This window comes from Brassica rapa, chromosome A01, assembly GCF_000309985.2.
Source record: "Brassica rapa cultivar Chiifu-401-42 chromosome A01, CAAS_Brap_v3.01, whole genome shotgun sequence".
NCBI lineage: Eukaryota > Viridiplantae > Streptophyta > Magnoliopsida > Brassicales > Brassicaceae > Brassica > Brassica rapa.
In genome coordinates this window covers 22,958,087-22,976,524 of record NC_024795.2, presented here as the reverse complement: position 1 = coordinate 22,976,524, position 18,438 = coordinate 22,958,087, and the positions used below count along the sequence as shown (strand labels likewise).

General features: G+C 33.9%; 4 protein-coding genes across 4 annotated transcripts; 2 read left to right on the top strand and 2 right to left on the bottom strand.

Annotated features, from left to right (window-relative positions):
- Positions 1-143: 143 nt before the first annotated feature.
- Positions 144-4,083, top strand: LOC103837117 (protein SNOWY COTYLEDON 3). Its single transcript, XM_009113449.3, has 6 exons — positions 144-2,274; positions 2,533-2,652; positions 2,751-2,867; positions 2,985-3,074; positions 3,514-3,621; positions 3,715-4,083. The coding sequence occupies exons 1-6, from the start codon at positions 934-936 to the stop codon at positions 3,778-3,780; spliced, it is 1,842 nt and encodes a 613-aa protein (XP_009111697.2). The 5' UTR covers positions 144-933; the 3' UTR covers positions 3,781-4,083.
- A 2,599-nt stretch (positions 4,084-6,682) lies between these two features.
- Positions 6,683-9,111, bottom strand: LOC103837107 (zinc finger protein AZF2). Its single transcript, XM_009113439.3, has one exon. The coding sequence runs from the start codon at positions 7,821-7,823 to the stop codon at positions 7,029-7,031; it is 795 nt and encodes a 264-aa protein (XP_009111687.1). The 5' UTR covers positions 7,824-9,111; the 3' UTR covers positions 6,683-7,028.
- A 4,024-nt stretch (positions 9,112-13,135) lies between these two features.
- On the top strand, positions 13,136-15,945 carry LOC103837096 (mitotic checkpoint protein BUB3.1). Its single transcript, XM_009113428.3, has 9 exons — positions 13,136-13,427; positions 13,499-13,629; positions 13,728-13,810; positions 14,195-14,461; positions 14,568-14,643; positions 14,722-14,802; positions 15,032-15,110; positions 15,213-15,313; positions 15,625-15,945. The coding sequence occupies exons 1-9, from the start codon at positions 13,311-13,313 to the stop codon at positions 15,710-15,712; spliced, it is 1,023 nt and encodes a 340-aa protein (XP_009111676.1). The 5' UTR covers positions 13,136-13,310; the 3' UTR covers positions 15,713-15,945.
- On the bottom strand, positions 15,801-18,287 carry LOC103837088 (RNA polymerase II C-terminal domain phosphatase-like 5). Its single transcript, XM_009113417.3, has one exon. It carries the CDS (start codon positions 16,990-16,992, stop codon positions 16,072-16,074), a length of 921 nt encoding a protein of 306 aa, XP_009111665.1. The 5' UTR covers positions 16,993-18,287; the 3' UTR covers positions 15,801-16,071.
- Positions 18,288-18,438: the final 151 nt, after the last annotated feature.

The following is an 18,438-nucleotide window of genomic DNA, read 5'->3' as shown; positions in this document are numbered from 1 at the left end:
AAGAGCCGTGATTTCATTTTCTGGCTGTAGAAATATTGCGATTTTTTTGGCTTTGGCTCTAGATTTTTAACTTTTAAAAATCTTTAAATTTGGGTGGTAAGAATTTGTTTCTGCATAGCAATTATAAAGTCACAAATTTAATGAAGTGTTGTGGACTAAAAAAAAGAGCTGTGAGCTTAAAAAAAATCAAAATTGGTGTAGATTTAGAAATGTGAGTATAATTGTGGTTGTAGAGATCAACTATAACAATAGCCAATTACACCTAAAGCTCTAGAAGAATTAATTTTTAGAGCATTATATTTCTTTTTAAAAATTTTGGCTTTAGCTTTAGTTTTTATTAATAAAGCTTGATTGCTTTGATTTTATTGTTCTAAAGAGAATTATGGTTGTGTAAAACACTCACAGCCAACACAGATCACCCCTGCAGTAAATGATTAAATAAGAAAATCATCTACTCCCTTAATTCATATGTTTACAATAGTTACGGCACACCACTAATCTAGTTAATTTAGGATTTTTGTGAATAAAATATGTAAAGGATTGGACAGAAAACGAAAGAATTAGCCATTTACGTATAGCTTTTTTAGGCAATTAAAAAGAGTTTAAATCTGAAAATGGATTTGAACAGAAAAAAAAATGAAAAAGGAGACTGAAATTAAAAAAAGATGAGCTACACAACATACAGACAGAAGAAGTATACTAAAAAGTTTGGGAAAATCCCCAAATCCAGAAACCCCACCTCCACCACCACCACTCTCACAATCTCCTCTCCTCTCTCTCTCTCTTGGCTGCGAAGGCAAGTTAAATCATTTTCAAAATCTACATCGAGAGATCTTTTTGTTTTGCACCAGCCCAAGTGTGACAAATCTCTGTAATGCACTCAGAGGATCACGAAGCCGCCGAAGCAGACGAGGAGGAAGAAGAGGAGAGATAATGGTCCCCGCGATTCCTCAAGCAGCAACCTCCACCAGGAAACCACCTCCAGATCCGCAAGACAAACCTCTCCCCAGCAACAATGAACGAAGAAGACCTACACTCAAAAATGTACCCTCTCGCTACTTATCCCCTTCTCCTTCCCATTCTCACTCTCACTCCACCTCCTCTATCACATCTTCGAAGCGATATCCTTCCCCTTTGCTCTCTCGCGCCACTCCTTCCGCTTCTAATCGGATCAACGCGCCTTCCTCGCTACCCAATCGGTCTCAATCGGTAGACCGCCGCCGGCCGTCGCCGACTCCTGTCGCTGAAATGTCGGTGGCAGCGAAGATGCTCATCACTTCCACCAGGAGCTTATCTGTTTCCTTCCAAGGCGAGGCGTTTTCGCTTCCGATTAGCAAGAAGAAGGAGATTACTACTACTACCACCACGCCGGTTTCCCACCGGAAACCTACCCCCGAGCGGCGGAGGTCGCCGCCGGTTCGAGATCAGAGGGAGAACTCAAAGCCGGTTGATCAACAGCAGCTCTGGCCTGGCGCTTCCACGAAAGGAAGTTCTAAATCTGCGGTGAGTTCAGTTTCTAAAAATGTGGATTGTGAGTGTGATGATAGAGGGAAGAAGCTTGGATCAATGTTGCAGCATTCTCTGATTGATGAGAGCTCTAGAGTTGTGAGACTAGGTTTAGATTTGGGAGAAGGTGACGAGAGCACGAGAAGAGTAACAAGACCAATTTCACATTCACGCTTGGGTTCTAGTGACTTTACTGCGTCTGATTCTGATAGTGTTTCATCTGGTAGCACTAATGGTGCGCAGGAACGTGGTGAAAGAAGGAGCTTGCAACGTAACGTTATAGCTTCTGCTAAGTTCTGGCAAGAGACTAACACTCGGTTAAGGAGGTTGCAGGATCCTAGCTCACCTCGGTGCTCTAGCCCGAGTTCGAGGATAAGTAGTATCTCATCAAAGTTGAGCCAGTCTAAACGGTTCTCTAGTGATACTCCGTTGGTGTCATCTCCTCGTGGTATGGCTTCTCCTATAAAAGGTGGTGCTACTCGACCTGCTTCACCTAGTAAGGTTAAGGCGACAGCTACTTCATCTACAGCTAGAGCACTTTCTAGTCCTTGTCGAGTGAGAAATGGAGTTTCTGAGCAAATGAACGCTTATAACCGCAACTTGCCTTCGATTCTTTGTTTCACTGCTGATATTAGGAGGGGGAAGATCGGGGAGGATCGGGTTATGGATGCCCACTTGTTGAGGCTTCTGTATAACCGTCATTTGCAGTGGCGGTTTGCCAATGCAAGGGCTGACTCCACTTTCATGGTGCAGAGACTGACTGCAGAGGTATCGTTTCTTATGCATTACTGCATCAATGCTATGTTTATAATTGTGAACGTATGGTTGTGCCTGCTTGGATTGTAAGTGCTTTTAGTCACTGCAGCAGAGACTTGGAGAGTGCATGATTTGTAATCTATTTTATCGGTAGAATAGGGTATTGAAGTCTTGCTAACGGTAGTATAGGGTTCTTATAGATACTCTCAGTCATTAATGGTCCACGAAACTATACACACTCTAGTGAAGGCACAGCTTCTTTTTTGACAGAAAAACTTGTGGAATGCTTGGGTATCAATCTCGGACTTGCGTCATTCTGTCACTCTGAAACGGATCAGGTTGCTCTTGCTGAAGCAGAAACTGAAACTAGCTTCCATCTTGAAGGAGCAGGTGAGAATATGAACTTCTAGCAATTTCGTTTATCCTGTTATTGCGTTTGTAACTGCTCTGTTGACGCTAACAAAACCCGTTGTATTTGGAAATTGTAGATGGGTTACCTAGAAGAATGGTCTCTTCTAGACAGAGATCATTCGAATTCTTTGTTGGGAGCAACTGAAGCCTTGAAAGCCAGCACGCTTCGTCTTCCAATTATTGGAAAAGCTGTGGTGAGTGCTATTTTACCTTACTCTACTATGTTTGTGTTGGCTTATTTTGTATCCTAGGTAATGAACACTAGATTCCGGTTTCTGAATGTTTTTTTTTAATGTTTTTTATGTTGTTAGGTTGATATTCTAGATCTTAAGCATGCTGTTAGTTCAGCTGTTGATGTGATGCATGCTATGGCGTCTTCCATATTCTCGCTGACATCGAAGGTAAATTTCTCGTCTCAGAGATTATAACGTGAGTGATGACTTGTGAAAGCTTATCCTCTTATCGTGCATTGTCTATATTGCTTGGAAGAATAGAAAATTAGAATGCAGTATACTACCTGCGACATACTTTCATGTGCAAGTACTGCATATGAGTCGTTTTCATGAGAATACAGACTCATACAAATATCGTAATGATTATTACAAGATAGCATGTGGAAAACTTGCTTTTGTCCATTCTTATATGCATATATCTAGAACTAGTTATTCTTGAAAGTGCTCTAAAGCATTTCTTTCTAAAATTGCTCAATTGTTTCGAATATTAGTTACTGGCAGGGAGGCAGTTTTAACTCTGGTCAGAAACTAGAACCTGGTTGTTTGTCAATGCACTTGTCTTGAGTGGTTTAATAGGTGCTTTGTTGTTGTTTGATGTCATTGGTAGGTGGATGGAATGAATTCAGTAATGGCGGAGATGGTGAATATCACTGCACAAGAAACGGTCTTGCTCGAACAATGTCAAGGATTCTTATCAATAGTAGCAGCGATGCAGGTTAAAGAATGCTCTCTCTGGTTTTCTCTTCCCTTTTTTGCATGTTTCCTTCCTGATCAAGCTTTTATAAGCAAATCAATGCCCTCTTGCTAGGTTAAAGACTGTAGCGTGAAGACGCACATAATACAACTAAGCCGGAAACTGACTTCACAACTGTAGAAACTGATGATGGGTTTATGACTACTCACTCTCTCACACCACTCCACAACATGATTTCTAACCATGCTTACATTCCCACGGCCTTTAGTCATTTTCAACCGGATCAAATGTGAGATTATCGGAGGATATCTGTTTCCTTACGTAAGTTTCTTGTTTTGGAGATTACATAAGAGAAAGTTAATAGAATAGGATGCGGTGCTTTTTTTACCTATGAAGTTTTTAGCCTTAATTGTATACAATGAATCGTTCTCTTTGTTCTCTAATGAAGGAAAAAGTGTATATAAAAGAAAGGTTCTCTAACGATTGATTGCTTCTCCTTTTGGATCGACATTCCAGATCTTTCCCATTTAGGCATTTACTTATTTAGGTGTTGATTTTCTTACCGCTGTCTCGTTTACTATGTGTCGTTCTTTAGTTATGTGTGTTGACTCCTCGTCGTTTTTATAAATACATATCTTGTTGTTTTTCCTCAAGTGTCGCGCATCAAATGCATTTGGACTACGTGTTTCACTATTTGTTGTGTGCTTAACGAAATAGACAAATGACGTCATTATTCTTATTTGTTCAGTACAACGTCATCTATCTTATTAAAACTCAAGTACAAAATTGGAGTGTTTGGAGACTTGAATAGGACTTTTAAAAATTTGGAGTGTTTGGAAACATGGATTGCAGTTTTTTAAAAAAAAATATTTTTGTTTGAAAACAAGGATAGTAGTATTAAGAAAAAAAAGTAATGGGCTTATGTTTTTTTAAAAAATTGAAAGTCATCTAGATCACTTTTAAAATATACCAAAATGAGTCAATCTAATTCCCTAAAATTTTTTTTTCTAAACTAACCATAAAACAAAATTTAAACTTTATATACATATTTCAAATCAAAATAATAATTCAAATTTGATTTATATCAAAAATTGATTCAAAAATATACATATATTCAAAAATGGATTTTTACTAAACTATTTTTCAATAACCATTATAAAAAAATATTGTCAATATATATAAGAAAAATATAATACAAAGCCCAATTTGAAATACCAACTCAAATTATGGTTTTCATATTTCATATTAAGTTTTAAAAATATAATATATGTAATTATTTATATGATGGTATGTATAAAATACTATTAATTATATGATTACTTATATGATGGTACATATAAAATACGATTAATTATATGATGATAAAATACGATATATAATAATGACTAGGGATGGGCTTTTGGATACTTATACGGGTTTAGTTCTGATCGGTTTGTATTTTGAGTTTTCGGGGTCAAAGATTTCAGCCTTATTAGAATGTTTCTAAATTTTGGTTTGAGTTCGATTTGGATCTTTGCGGTTGGGTTTGGGTTTGGATAACTAATTTAAATTATTTTTAAAGTCTTAAATCATTATATATTTTAAATTTCTCAAAATGTATAAATAAAATAATATATTACGTATAAATTTGAATAACATATGTCATAATACGTAAGCTTAACATATCAATTGGCTTGATTTAAAATTTTGGATACGAAATCAATAATTATTTTAAGTATTTTTGGTGATTTGAGTATACTTTAATTATTTCAGATATTTACTTTTGACTATCTATATATATTTTCAAGTATTTAAACCAATTTAAAAGTATCATTTTTGATGTTTTATATACGTTAAATCTAAAAATAATTAATATATATAAGTATATAAATCTATTTTTAGATAAATTCGGATACCCAAATACTTCGGTTCGGATCAGATTCGGTTCTCTAAATAACAAAATTTTGAATAATTCGAATATTTAATCAATTTATGTTTGGGTTTGGTACTATATCTTTGGATCGGTATCGGTTATGTTCCTCGGATTCATTTTTCCAAATCCTAATAATTACATGAAAAACAAATATCAACATATTTTTCAAAATATACACCCGCGCGCCTGCGCGGATCAAAATCTAGTTATTCTTATTTGTTAAGTACAATCAACAAAGACACCAAGACTTGGTGAGTGGTGACCAAGTGATCCTTTTTCTAAATTTTGATAGTAAGAACAAAAAAAAGAAAAGCTTTATAAGAATTTGTATGGATAAGATTATAATTAGCAACACGTCAAGAACATCATAGTTTATATGCAAGACGACCACGAATGGAATGTACACAATTGATTTAGAATTTTCAATATTCTTATCTATTAAGTCTTTAACTACAAACTTTTCACACCTTTTTGTACTTTTCATTCACATAATAATATCTTGTACCGAATTTGAGGCTTCTCTTTATTTAGAAAATTAAATAAAAAATAGTTTTGTGGTGTTTTGATGTAAGATATAACAGCACCGCCAAACCAAAATGGCTGCCACTTCATTAATGAAAATTAATAAAATACGTTGCAGAACATATTAATCAGCAAAGACATATGTGGTGGTTCTATTGATTTTGCGACGCGTACTAGTAAATGACACTTTACACTTAACAACAACGTGTTGGGTTTCTCTTTAGTGTGTGATTAGGTGAAACCGTACACGAGCGAATACAGTTTCAGACTTTCAGTAGTGTCAAAGCAAAACGAAACAGCTAATATTTGCTGATCCGCTATCAAACAATCAATTTATCAGATGGTCGGCATGGAAATTAATTTCCTAAAACACCGTTATAATAAATTGAATGGTACAAAGAAAGAAGTTAGGCTCGAATTAAAGTTTAGTGGCCAAGAATCTTAATCACATACCTAAGAAGTAAAGAACCAATGCACAGATTCGTGGTCACATCTGTATTTATGATTCGATATAATCAACAAAATTAAATAACGATCCATGCATGTGCAATTAATTACGATTAATATAAAGAAAGAAAAAACTATAGGCTATAGTGCACTCTATAGGTTTTAGTGGCCAATAACCATATCGGAAGGTATGGCAAAGAATAAAAATAACAGTTTATGTACCAAACTGATAATACATGTGCTAAATGCTAATCAAGGAAACGAATCCACATGGAAAGGATTCGGATTCTCGTTCCCCCAACTATTTCTGCTCTGTGTTCACACACAGAATGCCACGTGTCTTATATTATACAAACTGAACTCGAGAGATTATTAGTAAGCTAAATAACAATCAAAATGAAACTATGATTTATTCAAAACCAAACAATCATATTTTGTATAAACCCCTGACATGAAATGAATCCCTACCCAATCCCATAATCAAAATAAAAATAATTGTAACGAATGAAAATGAACCTAAGTTTTATGTATAATAATAGAATTATTATTATATTCTTAGAGATAAATCTTCTTTCTCGATGACTCGGTCACGATCGGTCAACAAAAGCGGTTTCTTCCCGGTCAACGGACTCAGTATCTCATCGTCGACGACTGGGTTGTGATGAAGGCTGAGCTCCGGTAAAGCCGGGAGGTTCAGATCGATCAACACGCGGTTGCTTCGATCTTCCGAAACCGTGCTCGACACGCTTCCACTCTGGCTAATCGATTTGCTTCCTCCTCCGAGGTTCCCTTCGTAGTGGCACCGTTTGTGGCCGCCGAGAGCTTGACCCGTCGGAAACACTTTACGGCAGATAGAGCACTCGTGAATCTTCCCGGAAGGCGGGACGGTGGCGGAACTGTGATGCTTCTCTCCGGCGATGATCGGAGACGTTGAATTATCGGCGGTTAGAGGCTTGATTCGGTGGCTCGCTTTGTGTCCGCCTAACGCCTGATACGAAGGAAACGCTTTTCCGCAAACGCTACACTTGTACGAGAGCTTCGTCGAGTCTCGCGGCTGCGGCTGCGGCGGCGGCGAGTGTTTGTCTTTAGCGAGCTTGAGGAGACAGAGAGCGAGATACTCTTCCTCCGTTAGATCCTGACTCTCGTATTTAGGGCGACGAGATCGAGGCGGCGAGGAGGAAGAGGTGGACGGAGAAGGGCTGCGAGAACGCTGGCGTTTCGAGCGTTTGCGTTTCAGCCAAGGCTCCATGAAAACGGCGTCGTTCGTTAGATCATCGTTTGTTGCTTCGATTCTATCTTTACGGACTGTGAACGAAGGAGAATTCATCGCTTCGAGAGCCATAAGCAGACGAATCTTTGTGTGTGTTGTGTTGTGTGTCTCTCTTCTTCGTCGATGTTAGATGAGAGAATGGAGTGAAGTGAAGAAATGTTTGGACTCTGTTTTTTTATACGCAAAAACACGTGGCGGATGAGTATTAAGTCGGTCTCGTATTTATGTATACTCTGTTTTGTTACTTATGAAGCCTAACACTATAGTAATAAATATGGAAGATAACTATTTTTAATTAGAAATCAGATCATAATCTCAACAATGATTTCATTTTTATTGCATAACATGTTAGCTTCTTGAATATGTGTCAGACTAGAAAAAAAAAGATGCTTTAGAATACAAATTACATTGATTATCAAATCAGATGTGAACATCTTTTAGTTTCTTAATTTTTAACACGTTCATATTTTTTTTCTTTGGTTTATCCTTGTACAAAAGCCATTGTGATACTAAAGAAACTTTTTTAGCAAAAAAAAAATACAAAAGAAACTCCCAAAATATAGGAAAATCGTCGAAGATATATATAAAAATAATCATAGATTTTAAACTAACTTTAACCATCCCACACCCCAATTGGCCAAATAAACTAAGCTAAGTATTGATGTAAATTACTGGAGAAATAACCGAGTTTTTGGGTCACAGCTGACCTAGTAAGGTAGTGATCACGAGTGAGAGACCGGTTCAAAGTCAAAAACCAGAGGATTAATAAAATTGGTAAACCCAAAAACAGATTTTAGCTAATATAAAAAAGGAGCATACCTTTCCCGTGGAGCTGACTTATGTGTTGGCTACGGGCCACGAGCCGTGTGGGGCACGTCTTAAACCAAACGCGTACACGCCTAATTACGTTTTTTTGGGTACTAATCTTTCCAAGATTTATCAAAATTGCTATAGATTATTTCCATTATCTAATCAGCATGATCTCAGGTTAGTAATCTTTACCGCATGGTAAGTATCACTAAAGTAATCATTAATGAAATTGAAAAAACAAACCAACAAATAGAGATAACTTGTTATTCGTCTAGTGAAACACTTTTTTTGGAAGTTAAAAAAAATGAAAAAAGAATGTTGAGCTAACTTCAGTGGAGTTGAGTGTAGGTGAGGAACAAGATTAGGTGAGGCGTGGCGTACCGTATTAGCAACTAAAACGGGGTGTGTTTATAGGACACGTGGTAGTTCCGTTACCACTTGTAAGCCGATGTCACTTTGTTGTTATACCCAACAAGCAAAGAAAGTTGGACGTGATTTATCCAAACGCGTTCGCGACGTTTACATGTGTTAGTTTGACTGAGAGACGGTTCGAGACGCTTTCTATGATTCTCATCTTCTTCTTATTTACTTGCTTACAAAAATGTGCAGAATATGGGCCTTGTTATTAAGCCCATTTCAGACCCATTCCCCAAATAGGAGAAGTTATTATCAATACTATTAAAACAGAAGCAATTTTTATCTACTTATAAATAGACTAGGTTGGACCATTATATTTAATGATATTTTATTTTATTTCTACTCATATCTAATTTAATTGTTAAATATACATCATACCTAAAATTAAGGAACTAACTAACTAATCTATTATTTTTTAAACTATGAATTTAATTTATATTAATTCGAAATTCAAATAACTAAGCAATTATATTTTAGTTATTAATGTAATAAATAATTTTATATATATATATATATCTATTCATTGTATATATACAACTATATATTAATCCAAATGCAAAAAAAAAACAAATTGTTCAAAACCCTCACCAAATACATAAAAATATAATTCTTATAGTTATCAATACTATTAAAACAGAAGCAATTTTTATCTACTTATAAATAGTCTAGGTTGGACCATTATATTTAATGATATTTTATTTTATTTCTACTCATATCTAATTTAATTGTTAAATATACATCATACCTAAAATTAAGGAACTAACTAACTAATCTATTATTTTTTAAACTATGAATTTAATTTATATTAATTTGAAATTCAAATAACTAAGCAATTATATTTTAGTTATTAATGTAATAAATAATTATATATATATATATATATATATATATATATATCTATTCATTGTATATATACAACTATATATTAATCCAAATGCAAAAAAAAAACAAATGGTTCAAAACCCTCACCAAATACATAAAAATATAATTCTTATAGTTAGAGTATTAAAATATATATAAATATATATATTATAAAATAAATATTAACCGTAATTATATGATGAAATATGTTACTATTGATAGTTTAATGAATATATTTTTACGGGTTACTCAAACAGACATGTAATATATATATCAAATATAAACCAATTGAACAAATATATTAACATAAATATATCATAAAACATTACATTAACATAAATCAAAGCGAGAGACAGAGAGTAAGAGTCAATATTTTAATTGTTTAAAAATAAAATTATATATATAAATTATAAAAATTAAGAACTAAATATATTAAAAATATATATAAAAATTAAAATAATAAATATTTACATTTTTAATGCGAATAATGAAATTAAATTTAAAATTTAAAATAAGCCATAGACAAAACATCAAAAAGTGTCTAATAATATGTGAATAACAAAAGTAAACTAACTAAACAAACAATTATATTTTTTTGCAAACGTAAATCATTAATTTGTAATAGATGTATACACATTATTGATGCTCAAATCTATTTTATTTTTAGTATGCATCCACTCAAAATATTAATCCATTAACAAGATGAAATTTTAGTTGGACTAAAATTGTATTAAAATTGGAATATCAATTTCATAATATATTCACTATTCATCTGAACGTTCATGAATATATATTACAATACTCTAAATATTATAATAAATCAAACCAGATTACATATTGGGTCATCTATCAGTTCAACCGATAACCAGATCTCGGGTTTTAGCGGTTGTTACGGGTTTTATATAATTTTTAAATAACAGTTTTTTGTTTGAAAACTAAAATGGATTACATATGAACCACCGAATTTGGAAATTTAACTGCGGGCCGGGTCGGGTTTCAAAACATTGAATATAATGTTTCATTTGTAATATCTAAGTGTAGATACAATTAAAATACAAATTTATATCAAATAAATTTGGAATGTTTCAAAAATAATCCCGCGCTTTGAAATCGCGGGTCAAAATCTAGTCAGACATTTAATGCTCCAGCTTTGACCCAGACTTTGGGTGTTTTCTTTTGGGGAATTCGGCCAAAAAAAACTTCAACTTTACACGAATTGCCAAAACAAACATGAACTTTGAGACTGGCCAAAAAAACACCAAACTTTCATTGACTTTAGAATTAATTAACAATGTTTTCGCTGACTTGCCAATTTAGCACGCCGTCAACAAATTTAACGTTTTCAAATGAGATGAAACGACGTCGTTTTACACAATTTGAAATTAAAAATATGTAAACCCCTGGATTCGAACCCAGGTTGGTTGGTCAAACGGGAAGGTATTTTACCACTGAACTACTGGCACTTTCAATGTACTTACTAACATGTTTACTTTTATTTGGTACATATTAAATAAAAAAAATTCTCTAAAAACATAATAAGATCTTTAAAATTCCAAAAAATTAAAAAATAAATAAGATTTTTATAAAATTAATTTAGAAATTAAAATTAAAAATAAAATTTTATTTTCTTTTTAAAAAATAAAAACTCTTCCAAAATTTTCTAAAAACTTAAAAAGATCTTTAAAATTCCAAAAAATTGAAAAAATAAAGAAATTTTTTATAAAATTAATTTTGAAATTAAAATAGAAAATAAAATTTTATTTTTTCTTTTCAAAAAAATAAAAAATCTTCCAAAATTTTCAATTTTTTTAATACATTTGCTAAAAGTTGAAATTAATTATACACACATAAAAAGTTGATAATTCTAACTTTAATTTTTTGCATTTTATTATAATTTTAAAAATTTGGATTTTGTTTAAAAAATGAAAATTTTGGAATTTTTTTGATTTTTTAAAGAAAAACAAATATTTAATTTTAATTCAAAATTAATTTTATGAAATTTTTGGAAGATTTTTTTATTTTTTTTTAAGAAAAATAATTTTTTATTTTTTTTAAAGAAAAATAAAATTTTATTTTCAATTTTAATTTCAAAATTTATGTTATAAAAAATTTCTTTATTTTTTTCAATTTTTTGGAATTTAAAGTTTGTTTTAATTTTTTAGAAAATTTTGGAAGAATTTTTTTTTTTAAAAAAGAAAAATAAAATTTATTTTCAATTTTAATTTCAAAATTAATTTTATAAAAATCTTCTTTATTTTTTTAATTTTTTTTGAAATTTTAAAGATCTTATTAAGTTTTTAGAGAATTTTTTATATTTAATATGTACCAAATAAAAGTAAACATGTTAGTAAGTACATTAAAAGTGCTAGTGGCCCAGTGGTAAAATACCTTCCCATTTGACCAACCAACCTTAGTTCGAATCCAGAGGTTTACATAATTTTAATTTCAAATCGTGTAAAACGACGTCGTTTCATCTCATTTGAAAACGACGTCGTTTCACTTAACGTCAACAATAAACGACGTCAAATATTTCTGTTAAATTTGTTGACGGCGTGCTAAATTGGCAAGTCAGCGAAAATATTGTTAATTAATTCTAAATTCAATGAAAGTTTGGTGTTTTTTTGGCCAGCCCCAAAGTTCATGTTTGTTTTGGCAATTCGTGTAAAGTTGAGGTTTTTTTTGGCCGAATTCTCTTTTCTTTTGGTTTTAAGAAAATAAACTCTTGACATAAAAATAAAATACAATAAAATTTGATCGAAACAGTTTGGCATGGTTATAAACTTGTAATATCGGTACAGTATTAGTTGAATTTATGATTTTCTTTTGTTTTCTTAAAATTTAATTCAAAATTTATTTTAGTTCAATTTTTAATTAAAATGTTAGTTTATTTTTTGGAAAAATAAATTTATCGATATGAAAACAGGCTTATTAATTAATATACGATAAATATCAAAAATTGAATTCTACAATTAAATTTTTTATTTTTAGTTTATATTCATAAGAAAAAAGTAAAAGGAGTTTTTAAATAAAAGAGTGTATCATATTGTTAGATTGAATAATTTTGAACTAGGATCATCCAGTTTATTCATTTAAAAATCCCGCATTTTTGACCAAAAAAATCTCTAATTTTTCAGAACAAAAGAAAATCTCCTTACTTTTTTGGAACACCAAAAAAATCTCTAATTTAAATAAAGTCATGATTATTATAGTAAAGAGAGTCCATACTTGCACACTCTAGTATCGAACTATCGACCACTTCGCTTACAGATTTGAATTCAAACAGTCAGATAAAATTCAAAATTGATTCTTTTTTTTCTTTTTTTTTATTTTATAAAATAAAGTTGAAATAGATCTTATTCGAGATTTGTTCCTTTCGCAAAAATAGTTACTTCGATTTCAAAACTCAAAACCCCTCTCTCTCTCTCTCCCCCCGAAACCCTAGAATTTGTGAACTTCAACGGGAGGAAGAGTATGAGTCAGCCTCCTCCGTCCGCCGGTCGTGAGCTCGCGAATCCTCCGTCCGACGGCATCTCCAATCTCAGATTTTCCAACACGAGCGACCATCTCCTCGTTTCTTCATGGGATAAGGTTAGAAACAAATTGATTTGATCGAACTCCCTTTTCTTTTTATCTGAATCGTTTCTTCTTATGTGTCTAAGCGTGTGAGATTGTACGATGTGAGCACCAATTCGTTGAAAGGAGAGTTCTTACACGGCGGCGCTGTTCTCGATTGCTGTTTCCACGACGATTCCTCTGGTTTCAGCGTTGGCAGCGACAACAAAGTCAGACGGTATTTGTCTCTTGTGTGAATCTGGGGTTAGTCTCTCAACTTTGTGAAGAAAAAAATAAGAAAGCGTTTTCTTTTCTGTTTTGGTTAAATATGTTCAGGATTGTTTTCAATGTTGGCAAAGAGGATGTTTTGGGGATGCATGAAAAGCCTGTGCGTTGTGTTGAGTATTCTTATGCTGCAGGTATTGTTATAGTGTTGATCATCATCATCATGCTAGCTTTGAAACAGTGACATTGACTAGTTAAGTAGTTTATGTTAATAGAACGCTGATGATATGCTAATTTGCCATGTTTTATTCAGTATATTAGGATAGTGAACTTTGATTTTTAATCATGCTCTTTGATGCTGTAGCTTTGAACGACCATTTCTGGTGCTTTCATGTCTAGAAAACTCTTAGTTAAGCAATTACTATGGACACTGGAACCTTAACGTAACGATTTCTGTTGTGAAGTATCTAATCTGAAACTCGTATTCATTTGTTTTCACCATTTTGGTTCTTTTCTTACTGCTCCAAGCCTCCAAAGTATTGCTTACAGCCTGATTTGTTTCGTATGTGATGTTACAGGGCAAGTGATTACGGGATCATGGGACAAAACAGTTAAGTGTTGGGATCCAAGAGGTGCAAGTGGACCTGAGCGGACTCAGGTGGGGACATACTTGCAACCAGAGCGTGTTTACTCTCTGTCTCTTGTTGGAAACCGTCTCGTTGTGGCAACAGCAGGAAGGCACGTCAACATCTACGATCTCAGGAATATGTCTCAGCCTGAGCAAAGAAGGGAGTCTTCACTCAAATACCAGACGAGATGTGTTCGTAGTTATCCTAATGGAACAGGTTATTTGACTGACTGACATATATTGCGTTCTGTGGTTGCTAGTTTTTACGTTCCCAAGTATCCCTCTTTCCTCAGTTTTGAATATTTGATATTGAAATTTTACAGGTTATGCTCTTAGCTCTGTTGAAGGAAGAGTTGCGATGGAGTTCTTTGATCTGTCAGAGGCTGCTCAGGCTAAGAAGTATGTTTCTTCTGTTTTGTTTTATTCTTGCCTCTTTTCCACTACTTTGACTTGCGATATATTTAAACTTGTTCTCAGATATGCTTTCAAATGCCATCGGAAATCAGAGGCTGGAAGAGACATTGTTTACCCTGTGAATGCCATTGCTTTCCATCCAATGTGAGTTCCTATCTCAGCAAGATTCAACTAAAATTGTTTAGTGTAAGTTGAAGGCTAGTTCGAAGTTACTGAGATGCTAATTTGCTATGTTCGGATGTTATACTATAAATGCTTTTTAAGTCTAACATCTTAGATACATCTAGACAAAGGGTTTCTTGTGCTTCGTATGATAATTAGTGGGAACAATTATAAACCTCCGCGTAATCATCTGATATTTTCAATTTTGCAGTTATGGCACATTTGCAACGGGAGGCTGTGATGGTTTTGTCAACATATGGGATGGGAACAACAAGAAGAGGCTGTATCAGGTTTAGTAAATGACTTGAGATCTTTTTCATTTTCATTTTCTGAGAATGTTCACTAGTGTGGCACAAGAATGTTTTACAATTTGGTCCTTGTTTCTTTTGCAGTACTCAAAATATCCATCAAGCATCGCAGCACTGTCATTCAGCCGAGATGGTCAGCTGCTAGCTGTTGCATCAAGCTACACATTTGAAGAGGGGGAAAAATCGTAAGTATCTGTCCCCTTTCTAGTTCTCTAAGTTTAGAATAGCGTGCCTTCCTTTGAAATCTTGGATGAGATACACATAATGGTTTGGGCATTATTTTGATTAAATGCGGATAGAGAATAACATAGCATTTCTCATATAGAAATAAACTAAACGTTAGATTTATATGAACCTTCACACCATTTTCCCTAGTCTTACAGGTTGTCACAAACCTAGCTATCTTGTAATACTGGTTGTATGTATCTTATCTTTTGTATTTGGTTTCAGGTTAGAATTCTCTTTTAACTGGGTCTGTGTTTGTGATGTTTTTCAGGCACGAGCCAGAAGCCATCTTTGTAAGAAACGTCAATGAAATCGAAGTGAAGCCCAAACCCAAGGCATATCCAAATCCTGCGGCATAGTAAGGAAGAAACAGAATCATCATCCTCAACACAAGTTGGTATTGTCTTTGCTAAGAGTGTCCCAAAGATTGAGGAACTACGTTTGAGCTTTTTAATCTTTTCGTTTGAGTGTATAAAGTAGAAGTAAATACTTAATACAATACTTTGTAGTTCTTTTGGCTTTAAGGACATATTATTACCTAAGAGATATTAGATTAATGCCAAAGAAATATAGTAAAACAACATATGGAATATGGTTTTAAGGTTCTTAATCAAAACAACTTTTCAAATATACACTTATTACATATGAACGAGACTTTTTTTTTTTGTAACACTTATGAACGAGACCACACAGATGTTTTTATAATGTTTCTACAGAACTAAAAGGGTTCTTTGTCGGCATAATTGAACTCTATCTCCTGTAGCAGCAACCTCACGTCTTTAAACTCCAACTCTTTTTCTTCACCGACTCTGAAGAATCCACAGTGAACTTCTTTGAGTAGCTTCAAAACATTGGCCAAACCACCGTCAGTTTCACTCTCGTCTGTCTTCTCCTCAGAGTATGGCTTCAAATGTTGGCTCTTGCTCATCCTAAAATAGTTGTATTTGCTAATTTCAACCAAGTTGCTCTTGTGATCAGGCCACACATCACGTGTATCATCCACAATCACCACTCCTCGCTCATGAGCCAAAACCAAATCAAGCGTCTTCATATAAGGACTCTCGTCTCTTGTTATCACTCTCTCCCCGAAATATATTTGCTTCGGATCAATAAGCTTCATGATGAATTTAGCATAATCGCGATTACCCTTTGTGTAAACATACATTGTGAAAATCTTGTTGGCTTCTTCCAGAAAATCTCTAACAAAAGGCCTTAGCTTTGTCAAGAACACCATGGGATTTTCTCCTTGAGGTTGCCACTTGTATAGATCGTCTCTTCTTTTTGAACCCGCTTCTTCGATTAGATACTTCTCTGCTTCGGTGAGACACGGTAGACGAGTGGTGTGGAGAAGCGAGTGGTCCAAGTCAAGGACTAAGTGAAGTTTTTTCTCGTTGGAACAAGAGACTAATGTGGTAAGGTGCTTTGTTACAGCTACAGCCTCGTGGCTTAGCTGTAGACCATCTAAAAGATAATTGAATGCTTGGCCTTGGTCTTTGTCAACAGAGGAATTGCAGGTGGTGCATACTCCGTAACGAACGAACCAGTGACCACATCTTCTACTAGAATACGAAGGCTCGTTTGGTTCTATTTTCTGCCTTTTGGCTCTAGGTTCCAGATGAATGTTCTCAACTACGGACATGATTTGTCTGATCAACGTAAAGAACCTAGGTTGATCGTAACGCTGGAGAGGGTGATGGTAATGAAGAGGCGAAAATCTCACTCTTTGATACCCTTGTTCTTTTATATAGAGAGACGATAAAGTGAGAAACTCACTAGATGAAAAAAGGAAATACTAGTTGTTATAGTAATTGGCCATTATGCCTTTTTATCTATTCTTTTCTATGTTTTCCTTTTCCTCTTTCTTACTGCGCCGTCTACTTACTTGTATTCTCTGGAATCCAATTAATATGGGCTAGATATTTATATTTTACATGCGCTTTCTGTAAAAAAAAACTCTTCAATAATTTAAACAAAAGAACAAAGAATAAGAGATGAGTTTCTTAAAGGGGGAACAAATCTTTCTATGTCACAATCTATATGATTGTATAAATTTTGTTCAGTGCAAACTGCAAACTCAAGTAACAAAAACTTTATCTTTTATTAATAGAATACAAATTTGAACTTATTGTTTCCCACCACAACAACAAAAGTTTAAATAGAAAATGAAGCATTACAATACAAAGTGAACACTTGCATCTCTTCATTGCATCTCTTTAATGAAGAGTTGTGTCTATCTCTTTGAAACTCTTAAGTAAATCTACTTAACCAAAAGTCACAACCCTTAACACATGCACCCCTTCACTAAACTCAATTTACAACCAACATTTTCTACTTCGTATTAGGCGGTTTAGTTTAAACACAAATTCTGATATGTGTTTCTACTTTCTAGTGACGGTTGAGAAGTGAAAGTAATACTAATACTAATGTATCAAGTAAGATTCAGATTTCAGGATAGTAATCTTGTAGATGCAAATCCAATAGTATATCATAAACCACTTAAAAAGACTGCTTTGGAGATATTCATATTTCTTCGAGAGATAGTTCATCGATACGATTCAATTCTATCTCTACTCCAACTCTTGCTCAACTCTGAAGAATAATACACTGTTATCTTCCTTGGGCAATTTCAAAACATTCGCTAAACCTCCCTCTTTTTTACTTTCTTCTCTGTCTTCTACTCAGTGTGAGGCTCAAGAAAAAAAACCTTTGTCTTGCTCTATCCCTCCAAGTGCTAACACAGGGATTGTACTTCTTATTTTCAGCAGAACTGGTCTGTGATGAACGTCTCTTCGCACTTTCCCCACACTCATTTCGTCTAGAAGCTTGAAAACAACACTTGATCATAATTCATCCACTGCCACTAACAATGACTTGTGAGGTTTGTGTCAGAAACAACAGAGACAGATAAGAAGAAAGAAGGCTGTGTTTCTCTACCCTGTAGCATACAGAGAGAAGAAAACTGGTGGAATCTAATGTGTTTAAGTTTCGAATATGGTCATAATGAAGAAAGGCTTCAATGTTTTTTGTTGTAAAATGCTCTAATGTGGGTCTTTCATCCTTGAGTGCCAAGCAAGCAACAGATCAT

What these genes read in the sequence shown, in the direction of transcription:
- LOC103837107 (XM_009113439.3), bottom strand. Translation starts at nt 7,823, where the DNA reads ATGGCTCTCGAAGCGATGAATTCTCCTTCGTTCACAGTCCGTAAAGAT.
- LOC103837088 (XM_009113417.3), bottom strand. Translation starts at nt 16,992, where the DNA reads ATGTCCGTAGTTGAGAACATTCATCTGGAACCTAGAGCCAAAAGGCAG.
- LOC103837096 (XM_009113428.3), top strand. Translation starts at nt 13,311, where the DNA reads ATGAGTCAGCCTCCTCCGTCCGCCGGTCGTGAGCTCGCGAATCCTCCG. An exon ending in AGCGACAACAAAGTCAGACG is followed by an intron (nt 13,630 to 13,727) that starts GTATTTGTCTCT and finishes AAATATGTTCAG; the next exon opens with GATTGTTTTCAATGTTGGCA. An exon ending in TGAGTATTCTTATGCTGCAG is followed by an intron (nt 13,811 to 14,194) that starts GTATTGTTATAG and finishes GTGATGTTACAG; the next exon opens with GGCAAGTGATTACGGGATCA.
- LOC103837117 (XM_009113449.3), top strand. Translation starts at nt 934, where the DNA reads ATGGTCCCCGCGATTCCTCAAGCAGCAACCTCCACCAGGAAACCACCT. An exon ending in TGCAGAGACTGACTGCAGAG is followed by an intron (nt 2,275 to 2,532) that starts GTATCGTTTCTT and finishes CTTTTTTGACAG; the next exon opens with AAAAACTTGTGGAATGCTTG. An exon ending in CAATAGTAGCAGCGATGCAG is followed by an intron (nt 3,622 to 3,714) that starts GTTAAAGAATGC and finishes CCCTCTTGCTAG; the next exon opens with GTTAAAGACTGTAGCGTGAA.